This window comes from Malaclemys terrapin, chromosome 20 (genome assembly GCF_027887155.1).
Source record: "Malaclemys terrapin pileata isolate rMalTer1 chromosome 20, rMalTer1.hap1, whole genome shotgun sequence".
Taxonomy (NCBI): domain Eukaryota; kingdom Metazoa; phylum Chordata; order Testudines; family Emydidae; genus Malaclemys; species Malaclemys terrapin.
Window position 1 is genome coordinate 16,656,943 of NC_071524.1, and position 26,294 is coordinate 16,683,236.

General features: G+C 67.2%; 1 protein-coding gene across 4 annotated transcripts in view; it reads right to left on the reverse strand.

Annotated features, from left to right (window-relative positions):
* The window catches only part of RYR1 (ryanodine receptor 1), a 99,134-nt gene that overhangs the window by 52,956 nt on the left and 19,884 nt on the right, over window positions 1-26,294 (reverse strand). For all 4 annotated transcript variants that reach the window (XM_054010211.1, XM_054010210.1, XM_054010208.1 and 1 more), the window contains 30 exons: window positions 25,864-25,999; window positions 25,505-25,600; window positions 24,178-24,296; window positions 23,073-23,206; window positions 22,382-22,623; window positions 20,789-20,981; window positions 20,169-20,385; window positions 19,546-19,650; window positions 18,618-18,721; window positions 18,130-18,213; window positions 17,147-17,306; window positions 16,293-16,440; window positions 15,364-15,569; window positions 14,816-14,990; window positions 12,839-13,047; window positions 11,442-11,809; window positions 10,862-10,991; window positions 10,221-10,381; window positions 9,740-9,905; window positions 9,507-9,593; window positions 8,582-8,808; window positions 7,257-8,049; window positions 6,776-6,976; window positions 5,935-6,046; window positions 4,552-4,701; window positions 3,564-3,837; window positions 2,353-2,467; window positions 1,062-1,194; window positions 688-782; window positions 293-428 (listed from right to left, as the gene is read on the reverse strand). In XM_054010211.1, the coding sequence (XP_053866186.1) occupies window positions 293-428; window positions 688-782; window positions 1,062-1,194; window positions 2,353-2,467; window positions 3,564-3,837; window positions 4,552-4,701; window positions 5,935-6,046; window positions 6,776-6,976; window positions 7,257-8,049; window positions 8,582-8,808; window positions 9,507-9,593; window positions 9,740-9,905; window positions 10,221-10,381; window positions 10,862-10,991; window positions 11,442-11,809; window positions 12,839-13,047; window positions 14,816-14,990; window positions 15,364-15,569; window positions 16,293-16,440; window positions 17,147-17,306; window positions 18,130-18,213; window positions 18,618-18,721; window positions 19,546-19,650; window positions 20,169-20,385; window positions 20,789-20,981; window positions 22,382-22,623; window positions 23,073-23,206; window positions 24,178-24,296; window positions 25,505-25,600; window positions 25,864-25,999 (5,476 nt within the window). The remainder of the gene's footprint in view (window positions 1-292; window positions 429-687; window positions 783-1,061; window positions 1,195-2,352; window positions 2,468-3,563; window positions 3,838-4,551; window positions 4,702-5,934; window positions 6,047-6,775; window positions 6,977-7,256; window positions 8,050-8,581; window positions 8,809-9,506; window positions 9,594-9,739; window positions 9,906-10,220; window positions 10,382-10,861; window positions 10,992-11,441; window positions 11,810-12,838; window positions 13,048-14,815; window positions 14,991-15,363; window positions 15,570-16,292; window positions 16,441-17,146; window positions 17,307-18,129; window positions 18,214-18,617; window positions 18,722-19,545; window positions 19,651-20,168; window positions 20,386-20,788; window positions 20,982-22,381; window positions 22,624-23,072; window positions 23,207-24,177; window positions 24,297-25,504; window positions 25,601-25,863; window positions 26,000-26,294) is intronic.

Consider the following 26,294-nt stretch of genomic DNA (forward strand, 5'->3'; position numbering starts at 1 on the left):
TCCTGGCCTGTCCCGAGCCGGGGTGGGGGGGGGTGTCTTTGCCCCACGACCCGCCCTGCCCCGAGCCGTGGGGGGGGGGCTGTCTTTGCACCACGACCTGCCCTGCCCCGAGCTGGGGGGTGTCTTTGCACCATGACCCGCCCTGCCCCAAGCTGGGGGGGGGGGTCTTTGCCCCATGACCCGCTCTGCCCTGAGCCGGGGGGGGGTCTTTGCCCCATGGCCCACCCTGCCCCGAGCCAGGGGGCTCCGCATACAGGGATGCCCCCCATCCCCGCCGTGCCCAGTGGCTCACCGTTGACGAAGACGGCGAAGCGCAGGAAGTCCAGGTAGCGCTCCCCCCCGCAGGGGTTCCAGCCGATGTCGGGGTAGCCCTTGGCCAGCAGCATGGGGCAGCTCTGCAGGCCGCAACTCGCCAGGTACATCACCACCTGGGGGGGGGGCAGGAGCATGCAGACCGTGGGGCGGGGGGTACTTGTCCTCCCCAAGCAGCCAAGGAGCGGGGGTCGCAGGGAAAGGGCCAGCGGGCTGACGGTGCTTGCTGAAACGATGCCCCCATCCCCCTCATCCCCACCAGCCTGGTCAGTTTCAGCCTCCCTCCCTGGTCAGTTTCAGCCTCCCACCCTGGTCAGTTGCGCTCTGTCCCCTACCCTGCAAACCTCTCGCCCCCCATCCCCACAGGCCCCCCACCTTCTCCAGGTCCTGCTCCTGCAGCGCCAGCGCCAGCTCGTTGTTGTCGATGACGGAGGCAGCAGCCACGTCCAGGGGCGTGGATCCCCGCATGCCTAGGGGAGAAGAGGGGCCCGCCCGGGGGAGGGCAGCGGGATTAGCGCCCGGGGGCTCAGGAAGGGGGCCGGGCGTGAGCAGGGCAGCGTGCGAAGAGCTGCCTGGCGTTGGCACCCGTACGTGTGTGTGTGAGTGTGTATGTGTCACGCTGCCCCCTGCTGGAGGGGCTGAGCCCTGCTCTGGGTGGGTGTGTCCCTGCTGCCCCCTGCTGGCGGAGATCGCACCCCACCAGCTCTGTGTCCTGCGCCCCGTACTGCCAGGGGCTGTGGGGAGCTCACCCAGCCCGATGCCGCTGTTCTCCAGCAGGTAGCTGAGGTGGTCGAACATGGAGCGCTGGTTCTGGCGGCTGATGCGGCAGAAGTAGCAGAGGAAGCGGCAGCAGTTGGTGACCATCTTCGGGAAGCGAATCTCCTGGGGGGAGAAGGGGGAACAGGGCGTTGGAGATGCCAGTAAATCCCTCCCCCCCATCCCTGCTCAGCCAGCCCCCACCTCCCCCCCTGCTCTGGGGCAACAGGCCCTTCCCCCACCCTCCCCCTATTTCCACCCGCCCCTCTGCAGCTCTCACAGCCGGGGGGAGGGGGAGTCTCTCTCCTCCCTGCCCCCCTGACCCTGCAGCAGCAGCCCCATCTCCAAGCCGCCCTGCCACACCCCACAATGGGGGCACAAGAGCCTCCTCCCTATGAGCCTCCTCCCCCGTGCCCCACCCCAGAGGTGGCTGCATCTCAGCACCAAGTGAGGGGGCCATGTATAAACAGCCCCCGCGCTCCGCCCCAGAGGCGGCTGTATCTCAGCACCAAGTGTGGGGGCCGTGTATAAACAGCCCCCGCGCTCCGCCCCAGAGGGGGCTGTCTTTGGTTACTGAATACAACTTGGTGCATTGTGTGCAGTCCCTGTCCTGCAGCTGGGGTGGTCGAATAACTCCCATTTGTTGCATTTCTTTCAGGCTGGGGGTTTTCTGCTCCGGGTCTCAGTTCTTTGCCATGCTCGGCTCAGCGGTTTCTGAGCTACGCCCCACACGGCCTGGGCATTCAAGGGGACATCCAACCCCGACACACACTTCCCTCCCCCCCCCCCACAATCGGACACTGCTCAGAGGGAGCAGGGAGGTGTGGGGCAGGCCCTATGGCAGAGCTGGGGGTGGGGAGCCCAGGGCTGGGAAAGCAGGGGGCTGTGGATCGGGGGTGGGGGTGCTGGCAGCAAGGCAGGGGGACCCCAGGACCAGGGGATGCCAGTGGTGAGGGGACCCCAGGGTCAGGGGATGCAGGGCATGGGGCACCGGCAGAGCATGGGGACCCCAGGGCCAGGGGGCATGGGGCGCCAGCAGTGAGGCAGGGGGTCCCAGGGCTGGGGGGTGCAGGGCGCGGGGCACCGGCAGAGCCTGGGAACCCCAGGGCTCGGCCAGTGGGGTGTGGGGCACCAGCAGAGCAGGGGGACCCCAAGGCCAGGGCTGGCTGTTCTCTGAAAGGATCTGCTCTAGGAATTGTTTGGGGGCAGGACTCTGGCCTGGGTTATCCAGGGGGTCCCACGAGGACCTGGCCTGACGTCAGGCTGCGTGAACCCTCCACTCACCTTGGACTCGCCCCCTCCCAGCACGTTGACCATCACCTCCATGACCGTCTCGTGCATGCCCAGCGCTCGCATCAGGTTGGGGTGCTGGTAGAAGACTTTGTTGTTCATGATGTTTCTGCAGAGGGAGAAGGGGATGGGGGGGATATGGACCCTGCGGAGCGGGCGGCACCGGGCTGGGCTTTAGCCACGCTGGGGGCTGAGTTGCCGGTGAAGGGAGTGTGTGTGTGTGTGTGTGTGTGTGTGAGGGGGGGGTGGTCCTCCACTGGCCTCTCACAATCTGGAGCAGGGAAGTGTAGGTGTGACGAACTGGGACTGTTCTTGCTGTGGTCTGTGAATGCTGACAGGGGAGTGTGGCTAGGATAGTCTGCATTGGGGGATGGGAGACTGACAGAGGAGAATACCTGAGCGTGTAACGTGAGAACCCAGGAAGGGGTTAGAGGCCAGGTGACACCTGTGCCCGGGAAACTGAACAAAGGCAGTGGGAGGGGTCACTGAAGGGGAGTTTGGAGGAGCTGGCTGGTGGAATGGCTGGGAGGCAGACGGGACTCTGACCTCCCAAGGGGGCTGAGATGCCCTGGGACCCCCAGATGGACCTAACTGAGGGGGTCCTGTTGTCTGGGCCTGCAAGACCTGTGTTGGACTGTATTCCTGTCGTCTAAATAAACCTTCTGCTTTACTGGCTGGCTGAGAGCCATGGTGAATCGCAGGAAGCCGGGGGTTCAGGGCCTTGCGTCCCCCACACTCCGTGACAGTGGGGCAGGCCCTATGGCAGAGATGGGGATGGGGACTCCAGCGCTGGGAGAGCAGGGGGCTGTGGATCGGGGTGCGGGGCATGGGCAGCGAGGGGACCCCAGGGCCAGAGGGGCAGGCAGCTAGGGGACCCCAGGGCTGGGGGGGGAGGCGTGGGCAGCGAGGGGACCCCAGGGACATGGGGGCAGGACACAGGCAGCGAGGGGACCCCAGGGCCGGAGGGGCAGGACACAGGCAGCGAGGGGACCCCAGGGCCAGGGGGGTGGGGCGTGGGCGGCGAGGGGACCCCAGGGCCGGGGGGGCGGGACACAGGCGGCGAGGGGACCCCAGGGCCGGGGGGACAGGCAGCGAGGGGACCCCAGGGCTGGGGGGGGAGGCGGCCAGGGGATCCCAGGGCCGGAGGGGCAGGACACAGGCAGCGAGGGGACCCCAGGGCCGGGGGGGAGGCGGCGAGGGGATACCCGATGCTCTGAATCATGAGGGTCTCCTCCTCCGGGCCCATCTGCACGATGAGCAGGGAGCGGATCTGGCCCAGGCTCTCGAGCAGGCTCATGGCGTCGCCCACGGAGACGGCGTTGATGGTGTAGGCCCGGGGCAGGGCGCGGAGCAGCTCCCCGATGGCGTCGTACTGCCGGTGCAGCAAGCTGAACATGACACGCACCAGCGCCGGGCTCTGGATGAAGGACTCCTGTGCCCAGTGCACCATGGTGTGGGAGATCAGCTCCTGCAGCGTGCCTGGGGGGGGCAGGGGTCAGCGCCAGGTCATGGGGGGGGCAGGGGGGCAGCGCCAGGTCACAGGGGGGCAGGGGGCAGCGCCAGGCCACGGGGGGCAGGGGGCAGCGCCAGGTCATGGGGGGCCCAGGGGGGCAGCGCCAGGTCACAGGGGGGCAGGGGGCAGCGCCAGGCCACGGGGGGCAGGGGGCAGCGCCAGGTCACAGGGGGGGCAGTGCCGGGTAGCTGGGGCACATGGGGCAGTGCCGGGGGCAGCAGCAGCACCATGGCGCCTGCACACCAAGACTGGGGCACCCTGGGACCCAGAGCTCAGGGGCCCTCTGCAATGGGGGGCCTAAAACAGGAGGCTTGGAGGTCACTGGGGGTCCCTTCCCCCCAGCGTGACACCCCTGCATGGGGGGCAGTGCATGCCTGGCACCACCCACAGAAGGGATAGGTACCAGCCCCCCGGTTCCCCATCCCAGCCAGCCCCCCGGCCACCGCACCTCCCCTAACCAGCCCCCCGGCTTTCCCCCAGCCAGCCCCCCAGTTCCCCATCCCAGCCAACCCCGGCCACCTCCCCTCCCCCAGCCAGCCCCCAGTTCCCCATCCCAGCCAGCCCCCCGGCCACCGCCCCTCCCCCAGCCAGCCCCCAGTTCCCCATCCCAGCCAGCCCCCCCAGCCCCCCCCCTCCCCCAGCCAGCCCCCCCCCCACCCCCCCGCTCCCGCCCGGCTTACTGGGCGCCGGCTCCTCCTCGGGGGGCAGCTCCTCCTCCTGCTCCTTCTTCTTCTTCCGGAAGCTCAGCACCTTCTGCACCAGGGTCCTGAGCCGGTGTCGCAGGGACGTGTCTTCCTCCTCCTCCTCCTCCCCCCCTTCGGCCTCGATGCCTGGGGGGACACGGCACGAGTGGGCCCCGGGGGTGGGGGGACACCAGGCGGGATGGGGCCCTGGGCACTGGGGGTGGGGGTGTGTGACGAAGTGGGACTGTTCTTAATGTTTCCTCTGAATACTGTGTGGGTGCCTCAGTTTCCCCTATGCATTTCTTAAGTCTCTAGGGGGTGTGACTGCTGCAGAGCAAAGGGCCAGTGCACATAATGGCTGACACTCTGTCTCCTGGCAACTGATGGCCGGGGCCTTCCCCCCTGCAAGGTGCCAGCTGAAGGTGTTGGAGAACAAAGAGATCAGGTGACAATGCCCAGAGGGGGAGGGGCTGGAGGGGGTTGAGTTTGGAGCTGGCTGGGGACTAGGAGTGAGGGCAGATGGGGGTGTCTGGCTCGCTGCCCCCCAGAATGGAGCCGGCCGAGGGATCCCGTTCGCTGTACCTACAAGCTCTGTTTTAGACCCTGTTCCTGTCATCTAATAAACCTCTGTTTTACTGGCTGGCTGAGAGTCCCGTCTGACTGCGAAGTGGGGGTGCAGGACCCTTTGGCTTCCCCAGGACCCCGCCGGGGCGGACTCGCTGTGGGAAGCGCACGGAGGGGCATATGCTGAATGCTCCCAGGAGAGACCCAGGAGGTGAAGCCGTGTAAGCTTCTTGCCCTGGAGACAGTCTGCTCCGAGGGAGAGGAGGCTCCCCAAAGTCCTGACTGGCTTTGTGGGGAGCAGTTCCAGAGCATCGCCCGGGGACTCCGTGACGGGGACACCTGGCGGGACGGGGCCCTGGGCACTGGGGGTGGGGGGGACGGGACATCCAGCGGGACGGGGCCCTGGGCAGTGGGGTGGGGGGGACACCCAGCGGGACGGGGCCCTGGGCAGTGGGGGTGGAGGGGACGGGACACCCAGTGGGACGGGGCCCTGGCAGTGGGGGTGGGGGGGACGGGACACCAGGCGGGACGGGGCCCTGGGCAGTGGGGGTGGAGGGGACGGGACACCCAGCGGGACGGGGCCCTGGGCAGTGGGGGTGGAGGGGACGGGACGGGGCCCTGGGCACTGGGGGTGGGGAGGACGGGACACCCAGCGGGACGGGGCCGTGGGCAGTGGGGGTGGGGTGGGGAGACACCCAGCGGGACGGGGCCCTGGGCAGCAGGGGTGGGGGGGACGGGACACCCAGCGGGACGGGGCCCTGGGCACTGGGGGTGGGGTGGGGAGACACCCAGCGGGACGGGGCGGGGGCCCCTCACCGCAGTGGCTCAGCAGGTCGGTGTGGAAATCCAGCAGCTCGTCACGGATGTCCTCGGGCACCGGGCACTCCTCCTCGTCCGCCCCTTGCTTGAAGTGCAGCAGCATGTTGATCTGGGGGGGGGGCGGGGTGAGATGGTGAGGCGCGGGGACCACGGGGGGAAGGGGAGGACGAGCAGGCAGGGGCCGGGGCTCGACCTGCTGCTGCTCCAGCACCTGGGCCCTTTGCCCCACGGGCTGGTCCAGTCCCTGCCCCCCTCCCAATTCCCCCCCACGTCCCTGCCGCACGGACGTCCCAGGGCTGGCCAGGGGCTGGGCGGTGTGCCAGGGCCGGTGAGGTGCCAGGCGGTGTGCCGGGGCTGGGCGGTGTGCCGGGCAGTGTGCTGGGACCGGGTGGTGTGCCGGAGCCGGTGAGGTGTCAGGTGCTGTGCCGGGGCCGGATGGTGTGCCGTGGCCGGGCGGTGTGCCGGGGCCGGTGAGGTGCCAGGCGGTGAGCCGTGGCTGGGCGGTGTGCCGGGGCCGGTGAGGTGCCAGGCGGTGAGCCATGGCCGGGCGGTGTGCCGGGGCCGGTGAGGTGCCGGGTTGTGTGCTGGGGCCGGGCGGTGTGCCGGGGCCGGTGAGGTGCCGGGCGATGTGCCAGGACTGGGCGGTGCACAGGGGCCAGTGAGGTGCCAGGCAGTGTGCCGGGGCCAGGCGGTGCACAGGGGCCAGTGAGGTGCCAGGCAGTGTGCCGGGGCCGGGCGGTGCACAGGGGCCAGTGAGGTGCCAGGCAGTGTGCCAGGGCCAGGCGGTGCACAGGGGCCAGTGAGGTGCCAGGCAGTGTGCCGGGGCCGGGCGCCGTACCTGCTCCTGCGGGGGTGAGCGGAACTCGCGCGTGCGCCGGGCGGTCTCGGCGGCCGACATGGTGAACGCCTGCATGAGAAGTCCATAGCGCTGGCGCTGGTTGCTCTGGAGCCGGTCCATGTAGCGCTCCGAGAAGGCGATGATCGCCTCCACCCGGTGCTGCAGCTCCCGGTCACAGAAGTACTGCAGCAGGTTGCACATCTGCGGGGAGGATGGGCTGTCAGCGCCGGGGGAGGTGGGGGGCAGGGATATGGCAGGGAAGGACAGGCCATCTATGCTGTGGAGAGATGGGGACCCCCCACTTCGTGTCACAGGGAGACGGGGCAGGGACCCCCCACTCTGCTATGGGGAGACGGGGGACGGGGGCAGGGTCCCCCACTCTGCTATGGGGAGATGGGGGACAGGGGCAGGGACCCCCCCGCTCTGCGCGTGAGAAGAAGGGGGGCAGGATCAGGGCTCCCCCGCTCCGCGGGTCTCTTACCTGCAGCTTGACCGACTCGGGCAGCTTCATCTGCAGCAGCCCCTCCTCCAGCTCCTCGGCCTCCTCCTCGCCAGCCTTCACCCCGGCCTTCTCCCCCTCCTCCTCCTCCGGCTTCTCCGCCTCGCCCCGCTCCTCCTCGGCGGGCTCCCCGAAGACGGCCGGCTCGATCATGCGCAGGATGTGCCGCACGTCCTCGTCCCCGAAGACGCCCATGACCAGCAGGGTGGAGACCAGCTTGAGGACGGGCACGAAGTGGAACTGGACGCTGCCGCCCACCGGGTCCCGGCTGTGCTGCCCGCCGTCCTGCACCGCCTCCGTCAGCATGGCCAGCGCCTTCAGCTTCAGCGCCTCCAGCGGCAGCTCGGGGCTCAGCTGGTAGCGCTCGGGGCTGGTGCTGACGAAGCAAGGCGGGGCGAAGTGCAGGGGCGGGCGCAGGCAGGTGCTGATGCCCACGCCGGGCAGGCCGGGCTTCCGGCTGTTCTCGGGGAAGAGCCGGATGCTCTTGGTGGCGTCCGTCATGGGCACGATGAACTCGCTGTTCATGGTGAGCCGGGCCCGCTTGGCCGACTCCAGGTGCATGCTCATGAGGAGGTCGTAGTAGCCGCTGCGCAGCGGGCCGGGCAGGTGGGGGCTCTCGATGGCATACAGCAGCTGGGACTCGTCCACGTGGCTGCACAGGGCGTGCGCCACTCGGTTGTTGCCCAGGGCGCACACGGCGCAGTACAGCTGCAGCGAGTGGTGCTGGAACGTCAGCAGGGCCAGCTGCTCCGACAGCTCCAGGATGTCGATGCACCTGCCGGGAGTGGGGCCCACTGGTTAGAGCAGGGGGGGCTGGGAGCCAGGACTCCTGGGTTCTATCCCCAGCTCTGGGAGAGGAGTGGGGTCTAATGGTTAGAGCAGGGGGGCTGGGAGCCAGGACTCCTGGGTTCTAACCAGGGTCTGACAGTGAGACAATGAATCATCCTTGGAGAAAGTAATTTTCCCCCCTCTCCGTGCTTCAGTTTATCACTTCCTCCACCACTGAGATGCATCCACCTCTGAGCTGGGACACAGCAGCTGTTTGTCAGCCAGGCAGCACACTTCTGGCAGGGAGCCAGGTGCGGGGGACAGAACAGTCCCTGGAGGGGGGGTTGGGCCATTCCCTAGCTTGCACCGAGATAGCTCCCAAAGTGGACCGGCCACTGGGAAGTGAGACAAGAGGTTAATAGCCTACTACTGCTGCCAGCTCATGGAGTCGGTCCCTCAGCTCCAGGGCTTTAGTACAAGCACAGTGATGGAAGTGACAGGGTTCTCCCCGGGGGCCTGTGCCCGGAGGGGGCGCTCACCGGCTCTCCTCGGGGATGTGCAAGGCCATCATGACCAGGGGGTCACCACACTCCACCATCCAGCCGTGCCGATCGCTGATGCGGGCTGTCTCCACGGCCAGGAACTCATTCGGCACACGGCTCCATGTCACCGGTGTCAGCATCTGGATGACGAGGCGCGGCGGGCACTGTGGCTCGGGGTTCTTCCGCTCGCTGTGGAACATGGCGGCTGAGAGGGGCATGATGTTCTGCCAGGGGCAGAGAGAGGCCAAGAATCACTGTCTGAGCTGGGAGAGAACCCAGCAGTCCTGGCTCCCAGCCCCCCCATGCTCTAGCCACTAGACCCCACTCCCCTCCCAAAGCCGGGATAGAACCCAGGAGTCCTGGCTCCCAGCCCCCCCCTGCTCTAGCCACTAGACCCCACTCCCCTCCCAAAGCCGGGATAGAACCCAGGAGTCCTGGCTCCCAGCCCCCCCATGCTCTAGCCACTAGACCCCACTCCCCGCCCAAAGCCGGGAGAGAACCCAGGAGTCTGAGACCCAGTCCCTTTTTCCGACCCACTAGTCCCCACACAGAACAGGCAGAGTGATTGCGCTTAAATCTCAAAGCAAATCCCTTCCAGGCACTCATTGGCACAACCTGCCCAGCTGTGCCAGGGGGCAGGGTGAAGGACCCCAGCTGTGCCATGGGGCGGGGGAGCCCAGCTGTGCCAGGGGGCGGGGGCGGGGCAGGTTGGAGGGAGCCCAGCTGTGCCAGGGGGCGGGGGCGGGGCAGGTTGGAGGGAGCCCAGCTGTGCCAGGGGGCGGGGGCGGGGCAGGTTGGAGGGAGCCCAGCTGTGCCATGGGGCGGGGGAGCCCAGCTATGCCAGGGGGCGGGGGCAGGGCAGGTTGGAGGGAGCCCAGCTGTGCGGGAGGGTGGTGAGGGGGCACCCCAGGGCCGCCCCTACCTTCATCTTGCCCAGCTCGAACTGGATGACATTCTGGCTCGTGGGAAGGACGAAGACGGCCGGGAAGAGTTTGGTGTTCGGCTCCACCTGGCCCAAACGCAGGGAGTGAGAGACGGCCCGGAGCCAGCGGGTCTGCGGGGCCTGTCCCCTCTAAGGGGCGCTGGCTCCCAGGCCGGGCCAGGGCGTGGACCCGCTGGCTGCGGGGGTGGGGGGACCCCAGCTGTGCAGCTCACCTGGTAGAAGGTGTTGATCTCCTTGCCGTTGGCCGTGAAGGTCATGAGCCCCGTGGCCAGGTCGACCAGGCAGCCGAGCACCAGGTCGACGGTGCTGACCCGGGTCTGCTGCCCGCTGCTCACGAACTCCCCGCCCCACACCAGGTAGCAATTGCTGCGCTTGATGCTGTTGGGAGAGGGGTTGGCCCAGGGGTAACTGATCCACCCCCCCCCACCCACAGCCACCTACTCCACGCCCCCAAGGCCTCCTACCCCTGTGGCCTTTTGTCTCCCTGGCCCATGAACTCCACCCCGTGACCTCTTGCCCTTCTGCCCCATGGCCTCCCATGCCAGGGCCTTCTGCCCCACATCCCCGTGACACACCCCCTCCTTGGCATCCACCCAGCACCCCCTGAGGATCACCCCCTGCTCCCCAATCTGCCCCCCCCCCGAGCCCCACGGTGCTGAGCAGTGGATGCTGGCCGCGGCCGGCCCCCCTCACCTGTCGTGGATGTGGCCCTGGTCGTCGCCCATGGTGACGGTGACGGTGCGCACCTTGCTCAGGTCGAAGGTCATGTCGTGCTGATGGTAGTCGGGGGTGACCCAGCCCACCCAGACGCAGGTGGGCTCCTGGCCCGCGAAGATCCGCACCGAGTGGTAGTACTGGGGGCGGGGGGGCGCCAGGAGAAGGGGCCGTCAGCCCGGCTGGCACCAACCCCACAGCCTGAGAGAGGAGAGTCCATGCCCGCCCCTCGCAGCAGCCGTCCCAGAGCCGCATTGGGGTCAGCACGGAAGGGGCAGAGCGCTCCCTGCTGTGCCCCCCACTCCCTACCCCACAGCGCCCCCTGCTGAGCCCCCCGCTCCCTGCATCACAGCGCCCCCTAGCGTTGCATCAGGGTCAGCACGGACGGGGCAGAGCGCCCCCTGCTGTGCCCCCCACTCCCTACCCCACAGCGCCCCCTGCTGAGCCCCCCGCTCCCTGCAACACAGCGCCCCCTAGCATTGCATCAGGGTCAGCACGGACGGGGCAGAGCGCCCCCTGCTGAGCCCCCCGCTCCCTGCAGCACAGCGCCCCCTGCCGAGCCCCCCACTCCCTGCCGCACAGCGCCCCCTAGCGCCGCCCCAGCCCGCCCGGCCCAGTACCGTGGTGGTGTTCATGATGATCTCGGGGTCGTCGCGGTCGTCGGGCACCACGTCTTCCTCCAGGCGCTGCACAGAGGGCACCGCCGGGGGCGGGGTGATGAACGCGGCCTTCTTCGCCTTGAACAGGAAGCTGGGGGGGGGCAAAGATGTGGGGAGCCAGGGGTGAATGCCCACCCCCCCGACACCGCTCAGCCTGGCCCAGCCAGGGAAAGAGCCTGTGCCAGTGGGGGGCAGGCGGGCGCCGCGGGAGGCCCGGTCACTGGGAACTAGGGGGATGGGCTCCGCTCGTTAGAGACAGAGGGGAAAGGCCTCGTGCCCCATTCCCTGCCCCCCCGATCCCCGTCCTGGGGCTGGATCGGGGCCAGTGCCCCCGCAGGGGAAAGGCCCCGTGCCCCGTTCCCTGCCCCCTGATCCCTGTCCTGGGGCTGGATCCGGGCCAGTGCCCCCGGAGGGGAAAGGCCCCATATCCCATTCCCTGCCCCCCTGATCCCTGTCCTGGGGCTGGATCGGGGCCAGTGCCCCCGGAGAGAAAGGCCCCATATCCCATTCCCCGCCCCTCCCGTCTCCTAGAGGCTCTCACCCCCTCTTGATTTTGCTCTTCTCCGATGCCGCGTCCTTCTCGTTCTCCGCCCTGGGGGGCTCCTTGGGGGAGGCCAGGGGCCCCCCCTGCTTCTCCTTCTCGGCCTCCTCGGCCTCCTTACGCCCGGCCGACTTCCGGAGCACCTCGAACTCGGAGTCGAGGTCCACGTCCTTGACGTCCTCCTCGGGGATGGTGAGGGCGCGGGTGAGGGGCGTGGCCCCCGCTGTGCACTTGAACTTCTCGTGGAACTCCACGGGCATGCTGAGCCGGAGGAAGAGCAACTCGCTCACCGCGTTCTGCGAGCCGAAGGTCCGGTGCGTCAACTTCAGGCAGGGCGGGTTGTCCACCGTGCCGTCGATGCGCAACACCTGCGGGGGAGCGGAGTCAGGAGGGGACGGCCCGGCTCGGGGGGCATGCACAGAGGCGGAGCCCAGATCAACGTGAACCCGCCGGGCTCTGCGCCACCCTAAGGACGTCCTGAGCCAGGGGGACGCTAAACCCCGCCTGGGCGCGGCTGCACGTCCGGGCTGGGTGCAATCTGGGAGAGACGGTGCAGGGTGGGGGGCTGGCTTGGAACAGGGGGGGCAGGAGTCCCGGAGCAGCCCACAACCTGGCCCCTGTCGGGTCTCAAGAGAGAGGGGCTCCCCGGAGTGGAGCCCAGGCTGTAAGCCAGGGAGCCGTTGGTGCCAGCTGGCATGGGGGGGGGACGGACAACAGGGGGCACTGGCGTTCACAGGGATCCCCTGCAGCAGATATCGGCTCTACGGTTCACCCCCGGGCGTCCCGTGAGGTCTGCACACCGAAGGGGACTACTGACGGAGGCAGCAAGCGCCCGGCTTCCCGGCAGCTGCCCCCTCGGCCCTGGGGCAGGGAGCTCCCCCACAGTTCCGCTCTCCCCACTGGGCTCCAGGCCGAGCCCCCCCACGGCTCCGCTCTCCCCACTGGGCTCCAGGCCGAGCCCCCCTACGGCTCCCCCCTCCCCACGGGGCACTGGACCAAGTCCCCGGTGGCTCCCCCCGCCCCACGGGGCAGTGGGTCGAGCTCCCTGGTGGCTCCCCCCTCCCCACGGGGCCCCAGGCCAAGCCCCCCTTGGCTCCCCCCTCCTCATGGGGCACTGGACCGAGCCCCCCGGTGACTCCCCCCTCCCCACGGGGCACTGGGCCGAGCTCCCTGGTGGCTCCCCCCTCCCCACGGGGCACTGGGCCGAGCTCCCTGGTGGCTCCCCCCTCCCCACGGGGCACTGGGCCAAGCCCCCCCCATGGCTCCTCTCTCCCCACTGGGCTCTGGGCTGAGCCCCCCTTGGCTCCCCCCTCCCCACGGGGCACTGGACTGAGCCCCCTGGTGGCTCCCCCCCCCCATGGGGCTCGCCCCCCCCCCCCCCGCGGCGGGCCGCTCACCTCGTAGTGGGGGTGCTCGGGGGGGATGGGGGAGAACTGCGGCAGGCTCTTGCTGAACCACATGCTGATGTCGCGTTTCATGTTGATGGCGAAGGGCTCGAAGCCCTCCTGCAGCCCGCAGATGGGGAAGTACCGCAGGCTGCTGACCTCCTGGCCTAGGTTCAGCCGTCCCACCTGGCCCAGGCCCAGGCTACACACCGGGAGGAAGCCTGCAAGACAGGGCAGGGCCCAGCAGGGTCAGCACGGCCTAGCACCCCTCCCCTCCAAGATCGGCATGCCCCCCTGTGACGTTAGGAGTGTAATACAATTATCATTGAAAGGTGACAGGGCCAGAAAGAGTTAATTCCCTCCCAGACTGACCTGGACCTTAGAGACTGGCTAGGAAGATCTGTAAAGGACCAGGGCTGGGACATGCCGCCGCACTGGCAGAGATGGAAGGGGAGCGGTTTGCTCAGGGCTTGCGATGTAAGCAAACAAGTCTTGTCGATTGAGATGAAAAAAGGAGAACAGTATTAAGATGTAGGAAGACACATGGTCTCTCTGGCTCTTTGAAGGTTGTGGTAACCTGGATCTGAACTGTGTACTGGATAAATTCCCCTGGGCTCATTGTCAGGATGTTTGGAAGAAGGAGAGTTAGGCCTATTGTTTTCTCAGGCCGAAAGGCCACTGGAAATGTATAAAAACCCTGTGACATGATCCTGCTTCATCTCAGATCTGCTTTGGGTTCAAGACGGGGAAACCTTAAGCCACAAGGATTGAGATCCCCAGTCACTGACTGGAGCCACCCTGAATATGCACATTGGACTATAACCTATGGACTATTCATAGGTGCCGACTCCGTGGGTGCTCCCCCCCCCCACTCCAGTTAACTCTGCTTCCTCCACGAGCGCGCCGCCGCGTCCTGCTTCTCCCCCCTCCCTCCTAGCGCTTGTGCCACGAAACAGCTGATTTGCAGGGCAGGGAGGGAGGAGGGGGAACGTGGCGTGCTGGGTGAAGAGGCGAGGCCGGGGCGGGGATTTGGGGAAGGGATCCAATAGGGGCAGGGAGGGGGCGGAGTTAGGGCAGGGACTTTTGGGATGGGGTTGAAATGGGGGCGGGGCCACGGGAGGGGAAAGGGGAAGGGGGGCGCGGGCACCCACCGACACCGGAGAAAGTTGGTGCCTATGGGACTATTTCTAAAAGGACTTTTGGCAACCACAAACAAGCTCATCTCGGCAGTGTATCTGGACCTCAAGAATTGAATTCAAGTCTGTCTGTAGATTGATCTTTTAACCAACACACTCTCTCTTTTCTTTTATAATAACTTTTAGTTTAGTTAACAAGAATTGACTATAGCGTGTATGTTGGGTAAGATCTAAGTTATAATTGGACCTGGGTGTGTGGCTGATCCTTTGGGGTTGGAAGAACCTTGTCTTTTATATGATGAGATAAGATTTTCAGTAATCATCATCATATCTGACGTGTGTGTCTGGATGGAGGCCTGAGGCTGGGCACTTTAAGGGAACTGCGTTGTTTGGGTTTCTGAGTAACCAGTGAGGTCCTACAGAAGCTGGTTGGTAAATCTAACCATTGGAATAACCACCAGCTTCTGGGGTTTGTCTGCCCTGTTCCTTCTGCATTTCACCCTGATTGAGTGACCTCAGCTGGTGCCCACGGGCAGCACCGTCACACCCCCCACACGGGGGAAGGAGGGTGCAGAGAGGGGACATCAGACATGTCCGTGCCCACGCCAGGAACAAAACCCAGTCCCCCCAACTCCAGCCAAAAGCCACCACTCCCATCCCAGAGCTGGGGAGAACCCAGGCATCCCGGCTCCCAGCCCCCTGCTCTAACCACTATCCCCCACTCCCCCCCCCCCAGAGGCAGGGACAGAACCCAGGAGTCCTGGCACCCAGCCCCCCCCCACTCTAACCACTAGCCCCGACTCCCCTCTCAGAGGCAGGGAGAACCCAGGCGTCCGGGCAGCCAGCCCCTCACCTTCTCCGATTTCGATGTCCTTGAAGGCCAGCTCGGAGCCCGAGTCGCTGATCAGCATCTCCCCGTTGAGCGTGAACATGATGTGGTTCTCGGTCAGGTCGATCATGCAGCCGACCACATCGCCTGGCTGCCAGGAGCGGCCGAAGGGCTCACTGCCGACGTGCCAGCGCTGGCCCTGGTGGGGGTGGGAGTGGGAGTGGGGGGGTCAGCAGCCGGGAAAGGCGCCGGGGCCCAGGCTGGTGACATGGGGCGCGATGGCCAGGGCGGGCGGGAGGCGCTGGCCCAGCACGGCCAGAGGGTAATGCACCAAAGAGCAGGACCCCAGGAGGGGACAGGACGCTGGGCTAGATGGGCCCATGGGGGGGCCTGGCCTGTAGTGGCGGGGGGGATACAGGGCTAGGGCAGGTTATTAGTTTGATCCAGGGGGACAACAGGCTGGGGGGTCCTGTTGGGCTGATCTGGGGAGCTCATTGGGTGACCCGGAGGGCGGGCGGATACCAGGCTGGGGGGGAACGATTGGGGGCGGGTCCAGTCCCTCCACCACTCACCCGGTGGCCGTTGAAAACGTAGGCGAGCTCGTCGGCCCCCAGCTCCACGTCGGGGCGCACGTCCGGCCGGGCCCAGCCCACGCGCATCTCGCCCGTGGTCACCGCCTCGAACTCGAAGTACCACCTCCCGGCCCGCACGGCGTAGCACTGCTCTGCCCGGAAAACCCGTACCCGCTCCGAGCGCACCGTGGGCACTCCCTGGGCCGCTGCGGGGCGAGGGCAGGGTCAGCCCGCGCCCCAAGGCCTGCCTGCCCCCTGGGCCTCCATCACACACACCCCCGCCCCATCCCCACCCTCACACATCGCTCCCCGCCCCCACACCTCACCACCCCTCACCTGTCCCTTCCCCATCCCCTCCCTGCCCCCCCTCCCTCCACCCCATCCCCACCCTCACGCATCACTGCCCTCCCCCGCATCTCAACACCCCCTCCCTGCCTTCCCTACCAGCCCTGTGCCCCTCCACCACTCAACCACCCTCCCCACTACCCCCTCTCCACGGCGGGGGGTCAGGGGAGTGGAGGAGACAAGGAGGGCCTGGGGGAGGGCAAGAGGGGTCCAGGGGAGGGGACCCAGGGGAGGGCAGAGGGAGGGGGAAGAGGGAGGGGCCGCAGGGGAGGGCAGGAGGGGGGCCTGGTAGAGGGCAAGAGGGGGCCCCAGGGGGAGGGGAGATGAGGGGGCAGGAGGGGGCTTCAGGGGGAGCGGTGAAGGGGGGGCTGCCCAGGTGAGGGCAGGAGCGGTCTGGGGGAGGGGCCCCAGAGGGAGGAGAGAAGGGGGGCCCCAGGAGCAGGAGGGGCCCCTCCCACCCTCCCCTGGGCCCCAGGAAGAGGAGAGAAGGGGTCCGAGTGGGAGGGGCCCCAGAAGGAGGAAAGAAGGGGGGCCCCAGGAGAGGGCGGGAGGGGCCCCGGGGGAGGGGCCCCGGGGGCACTCACAGGTCTCCTGGTCGGGGGGTTCGATGTTGTAGCCGTAGCCGATTAGCGTTCGCACGGCCTCGCACAGGCTGTTGCGGTTCGTTTTTTTGGTCCGTTCGTCCAGCAGGTTGTAGGGCACCAGGCGCGGGTTCCGCTTGTTCTTGATGTCCTGGTGACACGCACACGCCACGCACACGCCACGCACACGCCACGGGCACACACGGGACGGGGGGAAACCAAGAGGAGCTGCTCTCGAGCCAGTCCAAACCCAGCCGATGGCCCGGGCCCGGCTGGGAGGAGCTGCTCCGGCTGCTGCCCGTCCCCCTGCGGATCTCAAAGCACCAACCTCATGTCGCTCCCACCCCGCCCCCACACAGCCACTTGCCAAGCAGGGATGGACCACGGTCCTGGGTCACTGATGGGGAATGAGGCAGGGGGAAAACCCTGGAGTCCTGGCTCCCAGGCCCCTGTTCTCACCACTAGACCCCACTCCCCTCCCAGAGCCGGGGAGAGAACCCAGGAGTCCTGGCTCCCAGCCCTCCCCTGTTCTAACCACTAGACCCCACTCCCCTCCCAGAGCCGGGGAGAGAACCCAGGAGTCCTGGCTCCCAGCTCCCTGTTCTCACCACTAGACCCCACTCCCCTCCCAGAGCCAGGGAGAGAACCCAGGAGTCCTGGCTCCCAGCCCCCCATCCGATCTAACCACTGGATGCAATGCCTGGTTCCATCATGAAACAGAAGACGACCCAACGCCCGCTCACCCTGGCACAGAGCAGGCGGTAACGATCCTCCAGCCCACCCCAGGAACCTCCCCAGCCCCCCATACCCTGGCCCCCCAGCAGTCCCCTCCCCCAGCCCCAGCCCCAGCCCCCTACCTGCACGATGCTGTAGGTCCAGCCCTGGCTGACGCGGTCCCGGGCCCACACGTTGTGGCCGTTCTCGGCCAGCTTGTCCACCAGCGTGTTCTGGGCCGGGGTCAGCTTGACGTGGGCCAGGTCCAGCGGGGCCGGCTTGTAGCCATTGGACATCATGTACCTGCCGGGGGAGGGGCTTTGCGCTAGGACCTGCCAATCAACCTCCATCTCCATCTAGCCCAGTATCTCCCCCTCCCCAGCTGATCGAGCCTAGTATCCCCACCCCCAGTGACGGAGCGGGAAATTTCCATTGTGCGTGCCTCGGTTTCCCCTATGTGGTGCCTGGTTAAGGAGGCAGTGGGCAGAGACCCACGCCTGGGGCCCATGGAAAGTCCCAGATGACACTGGCCACTCCAACTGCCCAGACCTTTGGCACCTAGAACACCTGGACGGCCCCACCTGCCTTACAGAGCCAGGGGGGACGAAGGCCTGAGGGGGGCCAGGGGGGTTGTTAAGTGGGGACGGCTGGAGACAGGGGAGAGGCGCCTGGACTGAGACTCAGGGGCTCGGACTGACCCAGACGGCTGCGAGTTGCTCCGGAGCCGGGAACGGGGCGGGGGAGTGGGGGGGCATGAATCTGGGCCTGGTTGCAGGGCGCTCCTGGCATGAAGCAGGGGGGGCTGGGGGCCCCGAGGGCCGGTCCTAGGAGGCGGGGAGACCATGTGGCTCGCCCCAGGGACAGCGCGTGACCCTGCGGAGGTCTGGCACACTGACGGGGTCCCCGCGGCTCCGTCACACCCATGCCCCAGATCTCCAGCCTGCCCCCCCCCCCGATTTATTTGGTCACCCCGGGGCTCAAAGGTTCAACAGGCCCAGGCCAAGCACTGCCCGGGGGCGACGTCCTGGGGCCGGTGGAGCCTTGGCCGGCTCCATGGGGGTCACGTCCACGTCCCCCCAGGCTCCCCCTCCCCCCCGGGGCTCCCCCTTCCCCCCAGCACACCCACGTTTTGGGCAGCTTGGTCTTCTTGAGGTTCTCCTCGGCCTTCTCGTCGGCCATGCCCACGTGACAGCCCAGCGCCAGCAGCGTCCTGCGGGGGGGAGACAGCAATGAGGGGGGTGTCAGCTCCCCGACAGAGCCTCCGGCCCCCAGAAACGAGCCCCCACCGCATCCCCCTGCCCCCAAGAGACGAGTCCGGCACCCCTACCCTCCACTGTCACCCCCGCAAGAGATGAGACCCCCCCCACCCTCAATGGACAAGTCCCCCCTCCCTCCACTGCCCCCCCCAAGAGATAAGACCCCCATCCTGTCCCCCTGCTCAGCTGCCACCCCCTCTCCCCCATCCCAATCCTCCCCCCATCCCAGCTGGACCTCCCTCACCCACCCCCTAGCATGGAGAGGGGTCTCAGCCCCCCACGTGCTCAGCCTCTCCTCCCCCATGTTTCCGAGTCCCTGCTGACGTTACCCCCCATCTCCCCCCGTCCCCCCGCTCACTTCAAGGTCTCCCCCGACATCTGCAAGTTGTAGTTCCTCTCCGGCTCGGGCAGGCTGTAGAAATCCAGCAGGCAGGGGTGAAGCCGCTTGTTGTCGTCCCGGATCTGACGGGGGGACGAGGGGTCAGTGACCCACTGACACCCCGACCCGAGTCCCTCCCAACCCCCACTCAGCCAGCACCAGCAGTGGGTTCTGGGAAAGGGGCTGAGCTGGGGTATTCGGGGGGCACGGGGCTGGGCGATTCTGGGGGTACAGGCTGGAAGTTTTTGGGGCACAGGCTGGGCTTGGTGGTTCTGGGGGGCATGGGCTAGGCCAGGCTGGGCAGTTCTGGGGGTCCTGGGCACAGGCCAGACAGGGGGGTGCATAGGGGGCAGGGTCTGGGCCAGGCTGGGGAGCTCTGGGGGGCAGGGGGTGGGCCAGGCTGGGTTGTTCTATGGGGCAGGGGTTGGGCTACACGGTTCTGGGGGGCAGAGTCTGGGCTGGGTGGTTCTGGGGGGGCAGGGTCTGGGGGGGTCCGGGGCTGGGCTGGCTGCCAGGTAATCCATCTGAGAAGCAGGACCCAAGGGCTGGCAGCTGGTGGGGTAGCTGGTGCCCACCCCTCAGCGACACCCCCCTTCCCGCCGGGGGGCAGCTGCCAGTCACAGGGGGGAGAGGTCGGAGCAGGAGCAGAGGTGTTCCCCGGTGGGAAGCAGTAGGGACGGATGGGGGGTAGGCAGGGGCCTGTAGGGGGTACGGGGGCACTCGCAGGCCCACGGGGGCACAGGGGGGGCACTCATGGGCCCATAGGGGAGTGGGGGGGCACTCATGCCCTGTAGGGAGCTATGTGGGGCACTTGCAGGCCCACGGGGGTGCAGTGGGGCACTCATGGCCCTGTAGGGAGCTATGGGGGGCACTCGCAGGCCCACGGGGGGTGCAGTGGGGCACTCACAGGCCCATAGGTCCAGCCCTGCTCGATCCGGGTCAGCGCCCACAGCTCGTGGATATTCTCCGCCAGCTTCTCACGGATCCTCTCCAGGTGTGGGGGGAGGACGATCTGTGGGGACAGGGGTTAGACGGGCCCCCCAGCCTGGCCAGCCCTGCCTTGGGGGACACCCCCGAGCGGGTCCCGGCCCCCCCGGCAAGCGGGGGGTCAGCGCCTGGGGGCAATGTGCACTGGGCGGCTCCCCACAGCCCTGAGGCCAGGCTGGACCCATCCCCCGCCCCCCCACAGCCTCCCAACCCCCGCCCCCAGACTAGGTGGGGGTCTCTTCCCCCAACCCCCCCCCAAGTCAGGCAGGGTCCCCTCCACTGAACCCCCCAGGCCAGGTGAGGCCCCTCCCCCGAATCCCCCCCCCAAAGCCAGGCAGGGCCCCACTCCCCAGAGCCAGGCAGGGTCCCCTCCCCCAAATCCCGAAAGCCAGGTGGGGCCCCTTCCCTGAACCCTGCCCCCGGAGCCAGGCAGGGTCCCCTCCCCAAGCGCACCCCCAGAGCCAGGTGGGGCCCCTCCCCCAAGCCCACCCCCAGAGCCAGGCGGGGCCCCTCCTGCTCAGGCCGGGGCCCCGGGGGCACTACCTGCTGGGTGTCGACGGGGCAGGGGGTGAAGGCCGTGTGGGACAGGGCCTGGGTGGGCCCCAGCAGACTGTGGACGTTGCCCACATCCTGCCTGTACTCCTTGATGGGCTCCACCCGCATCCGCTCGCGGGGCAGCAGGGCCTCGAAGCTGGGCGTGTAGCCCGGGGGGGGCAGGAACTTGAAGTCGCCGTGGCGGCCCCCCAGGAGGAAACGGACCCTGTGGGGGGGGACGGTGAAGGCTGGACCCCTCCCCCACAGCCCGCTTTTCTGGATTCCCCCTCCCCACTCCTCCCCCCACCAATTCTCCCCCCAGCCCCCCAACAGCCTTCTCCTCCCCCACAGCCCCCCTCCCTGGATTCCCCCTCCCTGCTGGCCCCCACCCCCGCTTCTGTCCCCCCGCTCCTCCCCCCACCAATTCTCCCACAACCGCCCTCTCCTCCCCGGCAGCCCCCTATTCCTCCACCCCTCCCGCAACCCCATCAACTCCCTCCCGCCAGCCCCTTCCCCATCCTGGTCAGCCCCTCTTCGCCCTCGCCTTCCCCAATTCCTCCTCCCCACCCCCAATCCCCCTTCTCACCCCTGCTCCCTACCCCCCCTCCCAGCCCGGGGTCCCGGCTCACTTGATGCCCGCGGAGAAGCTGACCACGGGGAAGAAGAGCCCGTCCACGTTGAAGTTCTCGAACATGCCCTGCACGGGGAAGCCGTTGATGCGGAAGGACATGCTGGGCACGCTCAGGTCCAGACAGCAGCTCACCACGTCGTCGGCCGCCAGCGTGTGCTGGCCGGGCGAGGCCACGGCGCGGGCCACGCGACCTGCGCGGGCGGAGACGAGAGGCCGGGCTGAGTGGCGGGCGCAAGGGGCGGGGCGGAGCGCGGGTGCAAAAAGAAAGGGCGAAAGGCCGAGGGGGAGAGAAACGCGGGTGCAAGGAGGGGGCGGCGGGTGCTGACCGAGGCATGCTGGCTAGTAACCTCCGCGCCCCGCGGCCACACGTCTGCATTCGGCACAAGCAGCCGCTCCAGAGCCGAACCTGGCTCTTCTCCGACGCCAGGGATCCCGGCATGCCTGGGCTGAGCCCAGGGCCGGCTCGGGGCACGCGGGTGTTCGCCCATTCGCCCTGGCATGTCCCAAAGGAGAAAGACAAGACGTAGGACTGCTCTGGCCTGGCACAAGGTGAGGAGCTGCCTTCGCGCCCGTTGGAACCAGCGACGGAGAGAAGGGGTGCACCGGGACGCCAGAGAGTCGAGCCGGGAACCTGGCTGGGTAAATGTAGTTGCAGCCCCTGGACTCGTCCACAGGTTAGGTATAAACAGGTGACTTTAGGGGCGTCATCCAGGGAGCAAACCTTCTGCGCACGGTGAACGTAACGACGCTGCACGGCACGGCTTCCCGGCTGCTGGGATCGTACCGAGCCTCTGTTCCTCCGCTAGCTCCTCACTGACTTTTCGCAATCCCCCGGACTGACACTGGCGATTTCGGCCCCTGAATCTATTTCATACCGAGCCAAAGCGAGGTCAAGCAACAGACGGTGCAGTTTCCCACAGGGTGCAAAGGGTAGGCAGAAGAGTGCCAGAGAGAATGCACAAGAGAGTGTCCGTTTGTGTGAGGACCTGAGTAATGAATGTGCAGGAGGCCGTGGAAGAGCATCCGTGTGCACATCAGAGTGCAAAAGAACGTGTGAGAGAAATAGTGTGGGCATAAGTGTGCATGGCTCAGTGTGCAACAAGTGTGCGAGACAGTGTGTCAGCACATGAGAGAATGTGTGCGTGAGCAAGTGTGCAAAAGAGAACACACAACAGAATGTGTGCACAAGAGTGGATGAGTGAGTGTGCACTGAACATGTGTGCAAGACCAAGCAAGTGGATGTCAATGTGCACAGAAGTGTGCAAAAGAGAAATAGGGTGCGCATAAGAGCATGCACGAGCGAGCATGCAATAAGCGTGCAAGGCAGTGCACACGAGATAATGTGCATGCATAAGGGTGTGTTCGTGTGCAAAGAGTGTGCAAGAACCTGAGTGTGAAAAGAGCATGCACAAGACAACGCGTGCAAGGGCGTGCATAGGTGCATGCAGGAGGGGGTGCAAAATCACATGCCAAAGAGAGCACATGAGTGTGCAAGAGGGGGCCTCCCTCTGCAGCACCCGCATGCCTGCTCCTTTGCACGCCCGCCAGAGCGGCCAAGCAGGCAGGCCCTGGGCAGAGCTGGGGCTCGTACCTGACCAGAGGTGCAGGCCGTCGAAGCCAAAGGAGTACAGGTCGTCCCCCACGCCGTTGCCGCCCCAGCCCTCCCCGCCCCCGGGGTAGGGGCTGTAGCCCTCGGTCATGGCCCAGCCCACGCGCAGGTGGGTGGCCTGCGCCGTGACGAAGGGCTCCACGTAATCCACAATCAGCTCGTAGTACCACTTCTTGTACTGCGTCGAGCCCTCGTGCGTGCCCAGGAAGATGTTGGGGCGCATGCTGCAGAGCAGAGAGAAGGGGGGGGTCAGCACTGGGGAGGGAGGGGTTGGGGGGGCAGGAAGGAACCCCCCACTCCCCCAGCGCACGTTACGCACCTTGCAAACTACAAGGTACTACCACCTCCGGGGTGGGGCGCGGGGGCTGTTTGTACAGGGACCCCTCGCCCAGTGCTGGGATGCGGCCACCTCTGGGGTGGAGCACAGGGGCTGTTTGTACAGGGACCCCTCGCCTGGCGCTGGGATGCAGCCACCTCTGGGGTGGGGCGCGGGGGCTGTTTGTACAGGGACCCCTCGCCTGGCGCTGGGATGCAGCCACCTCTGGGGTGGGGCGTGGGGGCTGTTTGTACAGGGACCCCTCGCCCGGCGCTGGGATGCAGCCACCTCTGGGGTGGGGCAGGAGGACGGTTTAACAGCTGTACAGGGCAGGGAGTGAGTGAGCCCCGCCCTCACCTGGTGACGTAGTTAATGAGGCTGGTCTGCAGGAGCAGGTCGCGGCGCGGGAGCAGATTCTCGGTGATGAGGTTCTGGTTGGAGCGCACGGCCACCCCGTTGCAGACGCACAGAGAGCAGAGCACGTCGAGGACCTACCGGGACGAGGAGAGGAGACAACGCTGGGGTTTCCCCTGGGATACGGGACCCCAGCCCGGCCCTGCCAGCCAACTGCTGGATGCCCCAGGGGAGGGATCGAGTGCCATGTCAGAACAGAGGGGGGCAGTTCGGGGTGTGGTCAGAGCGCACTGAGCTGTGGCTTGTCCCTGCCCCCCAGGGCCCATAGGGGGCGGATCGGGGTGTGGTCGGAGCGCACTGCCCTGTGGCTAGTCCCTGCCCCCCAGGGCCCATAGGGGGCAGATCGGGGTGTGGTCGGAGCGCACTGCCCTGTGGCTAGTCCCTGCCCCCCAGGGCCCATAGAGGGCGGATCGGGGTGTGGTCAGAGCGCACTGCAATGTGGCTAGTCCCTGCCCCCCAGGGCCCATAGGGGGCGGATCGGGGTGTGGTCAGAGCGCACTGCGTTGTGGCTAGTCCCTGCCCCCCAGGGCCCACAGGGGGCGGATCGGGGTGTGGTCAGAGCGCACTGCGCTGTGGCTAGTCCCTGCCCCCCAGGGCCCATAGGGGGCGGATCGGGGTGTGGTCGGAGCGCACTGCGCTGTGGCTAGTCCCTGCCCCCCAGGGCCCATAGGGGGCGGATCGGGGTGTGGTCGGAGCGCACTGCGCTGTGGCTAGTACCTGCCCCCCAGGGCCCATAGGGGGCGGATCGGGGTGTGGTCGGAGCGCACTGCGCTGTGGCTAGTCCCTGCCCCCCAGGGCCCATAGGGGGCGGATCGGGGTGTGGTCGGAGCGCACTGCGCTGTGGCTAGTCCCTTCCCCCCAGGGCCCGTAGGGGGGGGCAGCGTGAGTTACAGCAGCCCGGGGGTTGCTCTGACAGCAGGGAGCAGACAGGGCCCCCAGCGTGGAACCACAATGGGGCCTTACCACCCATCCCCAGCCTGTCCCTGCCCCCAAGGCAGGGCCGGGAGAGCCGAGGATTCAGCCCCGGGGCTGCGGACGACTCCCTCACCTTGTGGTTGCGGCCGTGCTTGTCCAGCAGGGAGATGATGGATTTGATGTGGTTCTCCTCGATGATGTTCAGCACCTCGGGGCTCTCGATGAGGACGCAGTACAGCACCTCCAGGATCCCTGGCGGGGGGCACCAGGCCATGAGTGAGTGCGTGCGTGACCGTGCAAGCGGGTGACGAAGTGGGGGAGTTTCTTGTTTTTCCCTTGTTTTCCAGTGGGTTGCATGCAGAGGGGGTGGGACTCAGTGTCCCTGGGTGTTGCTGGTTTAACGAGGTGATGGGAGAGGGAGTTCTTTGTGGTTACAGAGGACCGGAGAGGGAACTTGGGACCCCAGCCGATGGCCTGGAGGACGGATACCCCAGTGACCTGGGGACCCGCAGGCCCAACTCAGGAGTCGCAGCCGGTTCTGGCCAGTGGGGGGGACAATGGGCTGCGGGGAGGGGACCCTGGTGACCTGACCAGCCGGTTCCAGCCAGAGGGGCCAGAGGACAGAAGAGGGGAGAGGAGGCTCATGACCCTGTTTACCTGGATAGAGGACAATGGACAGAGGCGGGGCTTGGGGGAGGTGATCTCAGATATCCAGCTGGGAAGCAGGGGGGCTCGGGGCTGGAGAGGGGGAGCAGGCAGAGCCCACCTGGATGCAGGGAGACTGGGATGTGCTGGGCTGAGGGAGGCCAGGCCTGAGGCCTGGAGAGTTTCCTGTGCTGTGTTCAGTCACTCAATAAACACTCCTGTTATGCTGGCTGAGAGTCGCTCCGGGCTAGAGAACAGGGCTGCATCGTCCTCTTCGGGGGGTGGAGGCCCCGGGGGTCCAGAGCAAGTAGACTCCCTGGGGGGCCCACGGCAGAGATAGATGTGCTAAGGCTCCGAGAGGTGCGGCTCCAGGAGGTGGAGGGGCCTGACCCTGAGAGAGAGTGGACCCCCGAGAAGGGCTCTCACTGAAAGGAGTTCCCTCAGGGACCGCACGGGGCCAAGAGTGGGCACGACCCATGAGTCCGTGACAAGGTGTAACACACACACCTGGGGTGGGCCGTGTGCACCGCACGGACGAACATGCCCCTGGATCTGCAGCTGCCATGAGCACACGTGTGGATTCATGTATCTGCTCATGTATGTACACGTACCGCAGGGCGTGTCCACATGCGCACAGCACGGATCTGTGGGGAGCGCACGCGTGCCTCTGCTTGCCTCCGCCCACGCCTTGGCCAGGCTGTGGACATTCTCAAGGCCCTGGGGAGGTCCCAGCCGCTCGCCTCGCCGCCCCTGGACACGGCCCATGAGACCCGTCACCCCACCCAGCGCCCCTCACCCCTCCTGCCCAGTCTCACCGGAGGAGGCCTCCAGCCGGTCGAGCTTGCTGACCAGCCAGTCCAGGTTGTTGGAGAAGAGGGCGCAGTTGGAGCGGTTGCCCCGGATCAGCGAGGCTGCGGGGCGAGAGACGGGCCGTCAGCCGGGGGGTGCCACCTCCCCCACCCCAGAGCAGGACCCTCCCTCCCACCCCTCTGTCCAGCGGGCGGGCCCACAGCTCAGCAGCTGCGACTAATTTCTGCCCTGCCCGAGCCAGCCGCTCTCTGCAGGACAAGCCCCATCGCAGTCCCCGGCCGCCCCCAGCTCCGCGGCCCCGAAACGGTGGGGAGGGGGCGAGAATCTGCACTAGGTCCCGCTCCTGTCCTGGGGCCCCACGCACCCAGCAGCTCGTACAGGAGGTTGACGATCTCCTTCCAGGACTCGGCCGCCTCCTCGCCCGCGAACTCGGCGAAGTGGGCGGCCGTGCTGTACAGGTTGAGGCGGTCGATGCAGTCCAGCACCAGCGTGATCATGCCCTGCGGGGAGCCGAGCGCAGCCGTCACACCCCAGGGCACCAGCCTGACCTCCCCGCACCAGCAGTAACCCCCCCCTCCAGGCCCCCCACAGCCAGCAACTGTCCCTTCCTGCCCATCCCAAAGCAGGGGATCACTTACCCTGCCACTGAGATGCAGCCACCTCTGGGGTGGGGCAGGGCAGCTGTTTATACAGGGATCCCTCGCCCATGGCGGAAGGTTGCTTCCTGGTGCACAGCGCCCCCTGGCACCGCCTTGGAGCTGGCACTGACTGCGAAGGGAGAGCACCCCCTCCTGA